The sequence below is a fragment of the Netta rufina genome, assembly GCF_964035555.1.
Source record: "Netta rufina genome assembly, chromosome: 14".
Classification (NCBI taxonomy): Eukaryota; Metazoa; Chordata; class Aves; order Anseriformes; family Anatidae; genus Netta; species Netta rufina.
In genome coordinates, this window is record NC_140137.1 from 1,027,169 (window position 1) to 1,038,725 (window position 11,557).

The following is an 11,557-nucleotide window of genomic DNA, read 5'->3' on the forward strand; positions in this document are numbered from 1 at the left end:
TCATTCCAATTAAGTGCCAATAAAACATCTTCCTCTGGCAAATCAATGATAGCAATACTGTAAGTATTTTGCCTTCTAAAATTCATTGAAGTTATGATACACAAAAAACTTAAACTGACTCAACTGGAAAAGCACAGTATGTAGTATTACTTGATAAAATACTTGACTTGTAAGAAGGGCACTATTTACACTGGAATCTGACACCAAGCCATGAATCTTGTACCCTTAGGAGCTGAAAAGACTTGCCTAGGTAGGCACTTTCAAGAGTTATTAGAAACCAGTTTTAACAGCAAAAGCAACCACAACCAGTATTTTAAATATACAATGTAGAAATTCAATATGAGCTTTTGTCAACCATCTCTCTTATTCAACTGTATGCCAGCTTTATTTCAGGAAGTGCTCAATATGCCTACTTCTTGGTTCCTACCAAAGTCATCTATGCAAACTGCTGAGTAGTTTTGGCAAAACTCTCTTAAAAAAAAAACAAAAAAAAAACACCTCATAAGTCACATTTCAAAATGAAACATTAGGGGCATCCAGAGCAACATGAACTGGACCTGATGATCTGCCTGGTTGTTCTTTCCGATGACATTTGGCTTTATTGTGAAAAAGTCTCAAGAATTACAAGCTGAATCCAAGCATTCTAAAGCCTGCCACTGTATATAGTAAATCCAGATAAAGATAAAACATGACTTTCCTGAAGAAATGGAAACTCTGTTTCAGAAGCTAATTTTAATTGGTCAGTGCAGTAATGGTTCAATGCCTGAGACTGCACTACAAAGGGTCGTATATCAGCTTTCAACTAAATGAAGAAAATTGTTAGAGCATTAGGAAAAAAAAGTGAAGCTGATGAAAGAAAAGCCTACCCCAGGACAAAATGTTTTTGTTCCCAAAAACATTTGAGAAGCAGTTGGTTCCTCTGTAGGGGTCTCTTTGCCTGGGATGCGCAGTAATTCAGGTTGATTGAACAACATCCATTTAGCCTACTTCACATATGCATGAGAAAATTTTAATCTGACCATTTTACACTGGTGAAAAGCATGGGAGTAACGTGTGCTTTATTTACTTTGCTAACACTGCAAGTAAGTTTTCATTTCCCTTGGAACACTTCCAGGCAAAATGGGATTAAGAAGTACGGCTACATCATGTCCATTTGCAGTGCGTCTCATAGCTGTTACTACTACTACTGGCAGTGCTGAGTGAAAATGTTAGAAGTCTTGGCTCTTGCTAAGAAGCCTTGGAAATTATGATGCTTAAGAGCTTGGCAAGCATACCTTACTTTCATAATCAATGTGGGATGGCATACGATCGCACCTTTTGGACGAGCACTTTGGCATTTAAGTTTTAATACTATGAGGGTAAAGTGCAAAAGAATATGGCAACAAATTCAGGACACCCCTATGAAAAAATGCTAGTCTCTCAACTGGAAATCTTTAGGAGGTCCAACACCACATCAGCAGTGAGACTAGGAGTGAACTACTAGAATGAGGAATAATCAATACAAAGCCCTGAGCAACTACTAGATGCATCTCAGAACACAGTTTCCAAGTGTCTCTTCAAACTCCATGGACTTTTTTGAAGCAAATCTGGAAGCAATGATCTGCCCTCTCATACTAAAGTTAAAGAAGCAATACATTTTAAGCAAGGAGAGTTCTATAAAGCAAGAACAGTGGGGACTGTTAGCGTTAGGTCAGAGGTTGGACTCTATGATCTTGAGGTCTCTTCTAACCTAGAAATTCTGTGTGATTCTGTGAACAAGAGATTTAACTACCTGACAGTTCACTTTGGTTAGATAATGACTCCACGTATGAGTTACACACCACAAATTTTCAAAAGAGACATGTAATTCCTAGACTAGGAAAATTCATTTAATTCATTTCCAGTGAACACATCCCATTAGGACATACTGCATAAACAGAGAATATTAATTCTGTAGCACAGGTCTATCTATACCTCCTTATGCCAAAAAAGGCAAAATATAGATTATCAGCTTGCTAAACAGATGTAGAACACCTTACTGAAGGCTTCACAAAATATTAGCAGGATAGTATTATTAAGAGCTCAGAGTTTATCTCTGAGCATGCAGTGTAACACAGTAACACCTGACACAGAACCACGGTCCATATTCAAGCTGTAAGGCGTGCCCCAACTCATTGCGTGCATGGAAATGCTTTGTCATTCTCCCCTGCCTTATCTGTTCAAGCCTACAAATCAGTGAGAACACAGCAAAAAAAAAAGTCCTTTCTGAAGCTCTCATGCTTAAAGCATAGTTAAAGATATAACAGCGACCTTGATCTGACTTCAGTGACTTGTCTAATTCAGAAGACGGAGACTCACCATGTCAACAAGTTTCCAAATCATGTCATTTAGCAGCCTGACAGGGGGCTCCTGTGCATGCATACAGTTGAAACATTTTGTAACATCCTGAATTTTAGGGTTTTAGCTCCTGACAACTAAGTCACGTGATACAGTGGTTTAACACTATTTAGTTTCCAAATCCTGTAAAGTGGTATGATACCAGATCACATGACAAGTAAAAGTTTACTCCAACTTTTTTCGTTGCCTTAACTAACCTCACAACAAGCAAGTGAAGTACTGATGCACATCTAGTGCTTAGTAGCAAATTATATAGATCAGATGTATCCAAACCTAATTTTATTCTGTTTTCAGAGCTGCATCTTTCAAAAAGTCATCTGGTGTCTATTTCAGCAACTGCATGTTTCCTAAATAATGTCAATGACAGAACTTTTAACAGATAAAACATTTTATTCATCATAACATTGTTCACATTTTGCATTTCTTTCCTTCAGAGTGCCTAACTGAAGTAGATCAGTTTGCAGAGAGGTCAGCAAAGGGCTAACAGAATTCAGAAACGGACATTAGAAGCCCAGTTACAGTCTACTGTACCACTTTACAGTTTTACTAGATATCCAGCATTTTTATCCATTACACTGATTGTCTTGTAATTATAACCATCAAAGCTGTGTTAACTGGTCAAGCACTAAATAAACGGATTCAGGAAATTCACATGAAAAAATCTTTAAAACTCAAATTTAGACAAGCTAAAGTTCTGAATAACTGTACAGCTATTAGTCATTGGTAAAGAAAGCCCAAATCCCAATTACTCTAGAACCATGAAGGCAGTGAAGGCTTAATGCAACTTCATTATGTCTACAGCCTATTACATACATAAAACCAGAACATAATCTCACTGTCACAAGCAGTTTTTCCTACTATCAAAGCAGCTATAACTGGACTTTTGTTTCAACTTCATAAAGGCTCTCCTCAGACACCTGTTTTTGTCAACTAACTTAACTTCTGCTAAAGGCTTCTGTGAAGTTGACTATGATCATCAAATAGCCCAGTGGAGGCCACAGCCATCTGGAATTACATACAGAACTGCAGCCAGGCACGCTCATGTTTGAGACAAAAAAATATCTCCTGGTGTCTCAGTGCAAGGAATTCTGTGACAAGACTTAGACAGGTACATTCTAACCTTTATATTCCAGAATTTAAGCAACAACTTCTCAAAATATTGATGAAAAGGCATCCAAAACCCATTATATCTGCATTCAATAAAAAAGGTCAATGTAATGTCAAAAGTCCAAATTAACTTTTGCCGCTTTCCTCATTCATACTATTTTACCCTATTATTACTCAGTCCAGTTCCATGCAGTGTTTCCCAGCCTTTTGGCTTTCAAACCCCAAATGGATAGTTCACGTGACACAAAGTAGAGATTGCCAGAAGAATTAAGGTAGATTGAAAAAAAAGCTATTAAAACAAAATTAAGGTACAGCAAACAAGCAAGCTGGAAAGAACTACTGCAATTACCTGAATTCACTTTACTGATTAGTTTGACAAGTCAGCAGGCACATGAGCACAAATATTTAAGTCTGGAAGGCCTCACAAGCACAAATGATTCAGAGATCCAAAAGAAAACTAAATGACACTAAACTGATGAATGCTCTGGAACTCTATTCCACTTCTGCAAGCACCAAGTCATTTATGTAAATTTCTGAACTAGGCATTAGTCAGATGATAAAATTAAAGCAAAAACACAGAGCTCCCTATAATCATAGGTTTCCAATATCAGGCTTCACTGAAAAATAAGCAATCCTAACTAATAAAAGTACAGGTGCTCAACAGAAACTGGAAGACAATTGATATCAATGCTTAAGGCACTGACGTTCCTTCATGTGGCAAGCAACATAAAAGCCCTGTCACCAACACCCAGGAAAGGAAACCCAAATCAGAACAGGGACAGGACTTTGAGATGGATGGGAAGGTGGTGACCCCTGTAATCACACATTCACACAGCTCAGCAACACAGCCAGGAAGTTACACAACTGTTCTTTACAGATATGGGAGGGCTGTAAAGAGGGAGAAGGCTATTAAAAAAGAATAAGAAAGAAATAAGTGGGCCCCGACTGCCTATAAACATAACATTCATCTTTAGGCACTGAAGCTCTCTCTGAGCACAAAATGAGTCCTGGGGTGTTAACCTGGGAAGTTTTAACACTGTGCCTGATTCACAGAAAGAACAGGATGTTAACCAAAATGAGCTGGAACAGGCCCAAAGTGATCCCTTCTGGTTGCATGTTCTAGACTTCTCAGGAGAGACATCCAAGAAATTAAAATGCTTTAGAAAGATCTCTAGAGTATTTTCACAGGCAGAATATACTTAGAGTTCTAACAGATACAGAAGCAACACACAAGGCAGGCAATCTATGGTTATAAGATTCATGTCTAAATTCCCACGTATTTTACATCTCTAGTGTGCCTTTCCCAAAGCTGGAAGAGCACTTCTCAACTGTTAGCTGGGTGGGAACCAGTAATATAAATTAACTTAACATAATATGGCATGAATGCAATACTGAAGTGGAATATTTAACAGATGTCACCTAACGTTAGTTGCCATGGTGAGTATGAATTAGGCCACCCAAGTACTAAATAAAGAAACAGCAAAGAACACCCTACGTTATGAAGTTAGGTAGGCTCTATAAATAAAGAGCTGTACCACTTTTTGTACAGTTATGAGAAAAATATGAATATATGAAGTATGCCAGTGCAACTTATCTGCCAAGCAAAAGTGTTACTTCATCTGCCTAGTGTTATGTTGCATGCATACTTCCAAGTAGTCAACTTGCTGCTTTGCTAGCTGTTTAATGAAGTAAATTAACAGCTGGTAGGAAGCGAGGAGAACATAAGTCAAATTTCTTCCATAGAAATCAAAAGGCTCAATTCAGTTGAGAAGGTAAGCCATTAATCTACAGGAATTGCTGAGGAAAACAGACCCTTTCAGTAGGACCTCTGCTGATCATCTGTTCCAAATTGAGTAACACCGAACTGAAAGTGCATACCTTTGCAGCTGTTTCTGCAAAGGCTGAGCTAAGACTAGAGGAAAATCAAACTACAAAAAAAGATATTTTTTAAAAGTTTATTTTCAAAATGGGTTCCCTTGGCCTCTCCTAAGGAGACCAGTGAAGGCCAATTAAGACAGAAGCTTAGGTAGTCATAAAGCATTAAAAAAAGAGTTTGTTTCAAGATGTCCATTCTCCCAGCAGAAACACATCAGGGCTTCATTTCAAAGACCAGCTCTCGATTGTACTTTGAGCTACCGGTATAAGAGTCTTCCTCTTAACTACTAGAGTAGCTTTGTCCTTCAGTCACGAAGGTGTTGCCCTTCAGCATGAAGGTCTAGAGGAGTATATTTACAAATTTTTTAAGCACTGCTTAAGGAGATCAAAATTTAAAGTAGTTGGGGAAAAATTTGTTACAAGAACAACTCTAAGATTACCAAGCTTGACCATGTTTTTCCACTGCATGTGTTATTTAGTGAAGATGGAATATGGGTGAAGTCTGTTACTAACAGACTATCCAGCAACATGGCATAAAGTTACCAGTAAGAGCAAAACTTTTAGATGCTTTTACAGATTTTTTTTAGACCTGCAACTTTTAACATGCTACATGCTATTTAGTAGATTATGTAGCAATACATAGGTGACAATATTCAATTATTCAGTTTCCCCACTTCAAAATATTTTGTAAGAACTTAAAGAGTAGGAATTTACTTGTTCAGGTTGCAAGAAAAATTAAGTCAATACATTTTGAATTTAATAATTTGTAAGCTTAAAAACAAGTATCACCTTAATTAGCCACACATAAAACTGAGTACTGCATCTCTTCAGCCTTGTCTGCTCTTAAGCAAAATAATTCCAATACCTCATCAATGGGTGCAGATGGATCCAGCATTCCACTAGAAATTAACGGTAAGTAGGCAGCAAGTTATCCCAATATGTTATCAGGAAAAAAATCTGAAGTCCATTTTTCTTTTAAAAGAAAAGAAAGAGTACCTAAAGATAATCTTCATAACAGACACAAACAATAGTTGGTAATTACCAGAAATGGCAAAAATCAAGAGGGGCTGACATAGATCATTCAAACAATTACTCTTAAAGTCTGCTTTAACAGATTTACACTATAAACAAAATATTCTGAACTCAAATACACCTTGCTTCATAATAAAGACAGATATTCCAAACTAATAGGATCTGTGTCTGGTTAACAAGAAGATTACAGATAAAAACACTACTGAAAAAGGGGGCGGGGGGGGGGATGGGGGGGAGCTGATGGCTGAGAACAATGAGAATAAGCCTACCAGAATATTGCAGACTTTGCATTGTGTCCTAAAGGCAGATCAGATTGTTAGATGTTAAGCTCGGTTCAAGAGCCTCTTGTCAAAAATGACATTAATACAACCAAAATTTGTGAATCAAAACCTTACCACTAAGTTTGTAAGGTTTTGTGAAACTTCAGAGAAGTTCAGAACCTTCCCTACTCTTTCAGAAAAGAAGAAAGAGCAAAGTCAAAGATCCTCTTCTGAATGTAAAGGTGTGCAGAACATCCATAGAATATAACACATTCTCAGTTTCTGCTACATTATGTGCAAACAACACATTGTTGCAGTGCAAGTAGCAACACCTCTCTCCACAAGTGAAAGCAAGCTCACAGTTAATCCCACAGAAGTACTAAAAAATGCTATTGAGCCCAGTTTATACAGAATGACAACAAGTTAGGAACGATTCCTAGGTTTTCTATTAAATGCTCTATTTATGCTGCTGTTGCTTAAAGGCATCAAGTTACAGAAATTTTAACAAACTTACTGAAAGAATTTTCTTCAACTTGATTCATCTTTCTCAATATACTGACCCAAGAACAGCTTATTCCAACTGGACAGCATATCATTATAAGACAATGGCAGAATGAGTTTTATCAATTACACACGCAAAGTGACCTAAGTACAAACTCATATGTTCTCCCAGCTTCGCTGTTGCCAGAAACACGTCAGAAAAGCTTGAGTTGTCTGGAACAATACGCACAGTAATTTGACTTTGGTCCTAGTCTTTGTTAAGCACCTCAGTGATGCATCTCATTTCATAAGGCAAGTCCTCCCCCCTCGATTCAGAGCACCATGAATTCTACTGAACATCTCATGTTTCAATGTTTGTCAGAAGAACTGCACAGGGTATTTTGCTCAACTTCGTCTTGAAGAAGATTAAAACACAAAAATCCTGTTTTAGATTTCTTCAAGCATTGCCAGATATCATACAGCAAGACAACAAGTAACAGAAGCATAATCAAAGAATCTGTCAAGCAACATCTAATACATAAATTTAAAATTACTGCTGCTTCTGAACATTAAAAAGATTTCCAAGAGTTTTCGAAGAACACTTTTCTACAAAAAGCCTCCTACAATTAACACTGTGAGAACCTGAATGCAAAAATCTTTAGGACTCCCTGATATTATCAAATAGATCACAGACCTCTAGGACAGTAAGAATCTATGTCTAATAAGAATCTATGAGTATGGACTCCGTTGACAATTCTTACCCAGATTGTAATAGTCTCACTTTTCTGGGACTGGGAAAAAAAATGTGTTAAATAAAGTTCCTCTGTGGTGATGAGACTTTTAATCAAGAGTTACTGGTTATACAAAAAAAGTTAAGCCTTATAAAAGTACATCAAATACAGAGGAAAGAAAATTTACAAGATGACTGCTTTAAATGAAACTAGAAACAAGTTTCTCAACACACAAGATGACTTCTGGTATCTCCCTTTGAAATAAAATGCTCTCATGGGGCATTTTAACCAAACCAAATAGCTTACTTTTAAGAGCAGCTCACTCCTGCTACATGGGAAAAGTTGAAAAAAATTGAAACTTTAAGCCTCATTATGGCATCAAAGTCTTTTTTTTCCCCATCCCTCAAAAAAAAAAAAAAACAAAAAAAAACCCCTAAGCTTAAGCTCGCTTGCTCTTCCAGTTTTGTGATGAAACACCAGATACCCACTTACATTGGCTGTTTTCCCAGGTATCCTTGTTTTAGCATGCCACTACACTGTCATGACTTTCCAATACGCAATTTCTATTCTTTCAGTTCTGAAAAAAAACATTTGTACCCATTTGAAGAAAAGGGGGTAGTCTAAATAAAAAAACACATCTGTTTTCACTTAAGCAACTCTGTTTAAACTACAACTGTTCAGTTTCATACAGGCTTGTTTATTCTATTCTTGCAGAAGGTTGTCATGAATGGAGAGGACAGGTGGCCAAGACAACACTGTCTCCTTGGCTATAGAGCTCCAGCACACATTCAGGTCTACAGTCAGCTGTGTTTACAGGGTCAGGGGAGCTATCAACCTCAGAAATGCAGACATTTATAGCTTTTTGTTAAAATTAATGCAGTCTAAAATCCGTAAATCATTGTGTCCTTACAGTATGTACAGGCTGCTACATTGATGCACATGTAAAAAAGTGAAAGAAGGGTTAAGAGACTAAATGGAATCCACAGTTTGACCCAGAAACTAAAGTGGAGCTGGTTTTGTAGCTCAAGCCACCAAATCCCTTTATACCATACTGCAAGCATTAGAAATAACTATTTAAAGTGAGTAACAAACTTCAAAAAAAAGGTCTTAGAGTGTTTCTAGAGAAAACTGAAGTTTCAATTTGTCTATTCAATGAATAGATTCAATAGTTGAAACTGCCCAGTAATCTCTGAGAAATGACTCCTCTTGGAGTCTGTTTTACCAAAACAGCAGTAATTTACTTTTAATGAGGAAATTATTTAAAACTCCTGAAAGTTTCAAACAGGGTATGAAACAAGGAAGCTGCATAACAAGCAACTGTGAGGGATTAATCTTGGCACTTTAACTGTACTGAAATCGTGGTGACGCATCTGTTGCGGGTAACAGAAAGGGGCTGCCATTTCATTTCTGGTTGAGGTTCTCTGCAGTCTCAAGCCTTGCAGCACGTAACTATGAAAGGAAAGGATACATGCCTGAGCACGTCCCTTGTCCCAACAGGAGAAGGGGGAGGGTTAATCACATCCATCCGCCATTTTCTGAGCGGAGGAGGAAGACATGTTGGAACAAAAAAAAAAAAACAACAAAAGAAAGCAGCCATTTCCAGTACCAGCTCCAAACTCTCAAACTCATCAAAAACGCTGACTCTCATCATAACAATCTCACACTTTATTCTAGTTACTGTAAGATTTTTTCATAGCTCAGGAGCTGCTGCAGATCTCACTTTCACAGCACAGTATTTAAGCAAAAGAAAAGACAGCCAGGAGTCGGGGGGGGGGGGGGGGGGCTTACAAATATACGTAACTAGTTGTTAATCTTCAAATGAAGCATTTTTCTTAACAGTTCGACACATCCCAGATTAAGTCTCTTAATGGTGGTGTCCTACCTCCTACTAACATTAAAGGAAAGTCACGGTACTGACATACACAAACTGACTCCTACCGTATATGTGGAATGCCAACTCCTCCTTGCAGAATCTTGTATAGTTTGCTTTCATACAGCAGCTGGGGATGCCTAGCCTTCTGAGACTCCAACTTCACAGCAACTTCCTGCAGTGAGAAGGAACAAGGAATCAGAGTAGAGTATCCACCAAGCACAGCCTTGCCACTGGGGTTTAAGGAACACCAAACTTCAATATTCCCTGCACAGCCCTGCTGCAATTGCTCTGAGGTGGAATTTTTTAAGCTTTTGGTGGTCAATGTCCCGCACTTTGTTGTCTTTTTAAATAAAATCCTCATCGTGATGATTTGTGCACAAACATCCATCCCAGGTCATGAAATTGAGCTGGAAATGTTATGTCTTCAGATCCATATAAGTGATGAAGAACATACACGGGTGTTTCTTCTTTACAGCTCAGAGCAGTAAGGGGGGGGGGGGGGGGGGGGGAAGAAAAAAAAAAAAAAAAAAAAAAAAAAAAAAGGTAAAAATGAGCTGAAGAAACAAGGGATCTTCTTTGTTTCTATTACCGTTGATAAATGTGAGATACAGCGTTCCCCAGCACAGCAAAAGGACGGAGACGATCGGTGGCAGCCTCCTCCAGCCGCTGGTAAGAGACAAAGTACGTTCCCCCACAATGGCGATCTTCTCCCTACCACTTACCAGGCAGGCGCTGGGGGGGCGGGGGGGGCACCACGGCCGGCTGGGGAAGAACCCCCGGCCCGGGGACGGCGACGGGGGGGGGGGGGGGGAAGGAACCAACACCCGGCTTCGGGGAGGGCAGCGCCGGGCTCCGAACGGGTCGAGGGGCGCGTGCCGCCCTTACCTCCCCGTTGGTGATGTTGATGGCCAAGTAGATGTCCCCGAAGGAGCCCGAGCCGATCTTCCGCACCAGCTTGTACTTGCCCCCGACGATGAATTCGGCCTTGGAGCCGCTGCTGCTCGCCATGGCGAAAGGGGCGGCCGAGGCCGGCCCGGGGCGGGGGAGGGCGCGAGGAGGGGCCGGGCCGAGGCGCGGCGGGGACAGCGAGGCCCGCCGGGCCCCGCCGCTCAGCTCCGGCCGGGCGGGCGCCCCCTGGGGCGGCTCTGCCCTGCTGCCGGGCCCCCAGCGAGGCGAGAGGCGCCGCGCGGGCCGCTCGGGCACGGCGGAGGGAGGGAGGGGAGGGGAAGGCGCGCGCGAGGCCCGCTGGCTCCCGGCCGCCGCCGGCCCCGTCACTCGGGCACGGCCGCCGCCATCTTGTCTCGCAGCCGCCGCTCGCGCGGACACAAAATGCCCCCGGCCCGCGGCCGCTGCTTCTTCACCGCGCGGGGCACGCTGGGAGTGGGGCGGGGCGCGCCCCCCGCCTCCCCTCCCCGCGCGCGTGCGCCGAGGGGGCGGGGGGAGAGGAGGGAGGGAGGCGGGGAGGGGGAGGAGCCTGGCGCCGCGCCTGCGGGCGCACGGCCAATGAGCGGCGTGCCGGAGGGAGGGCGGAAGGGGAAGGGCGGCTGGCGACCTGCCCTCACTCGGCCTTAAAGGGGCAGGCGCCGGCAGGGAGAGCGGGCGGTGTGCTGGGGGTCCACACAAGGCAGGGGGCATGGTCAGCTGGCAAGGCTACCACCTGTGGTCCTTGCCTTCAGGTGTCAGCTTCGCGTGGCTTCTGGCACAGGCAGCCCCTGCTTCTTGCTGACTGTCAAAACTGAGCTCTCTTCCCTAGTCCTCTGGCTCAGCGCTGTTTTTCCTTTGCAGCAACACAAAACTGTGAATTCCCAGTGACTCATCGTCAC

At 41.5% G+C, this 11,557-nt stretch overlaps 1 protein-coding gene across 4 annotated transcripts in view; it reads right to left on the reverse strand.

Annotated features, from left to right (window-relative positions):
* CSNK1A1 (casein kinase 1 alpha 1) overlaps window positions 1-11,120 on the reverse strand; it is a gene marked incomplete at its 3' end in the record, with an annotated part of 34,449 nt that extends 23,329 nt beyond the window's left edge. For all 4 annotated transcript variants that reach the window (XM_084295537.1, XM_084295536.1, XM_084295534.1 and 1 more), the window contains exons 1-2: window positions 10,620-11,120; window positions 9,800-9,906 (exon numbers count right to left, since the gene is read on the reverse strand). In XM_084295537.1, coding sequence (XP_084151663.1) covers window positions 9,800-9,906; window positions 10,620-10,742 — 230 coding nt within the window. In that variant the 5' untranslated portion in view covers window positions 10,743-11,120. The remainder of the gene's footprint in view (window positions 1-9,799; window positions 9,907-10,619) is intronic.
* Between the last annotated feature and the right edge of the window lie 437 nt (window positions 11,121-11,557).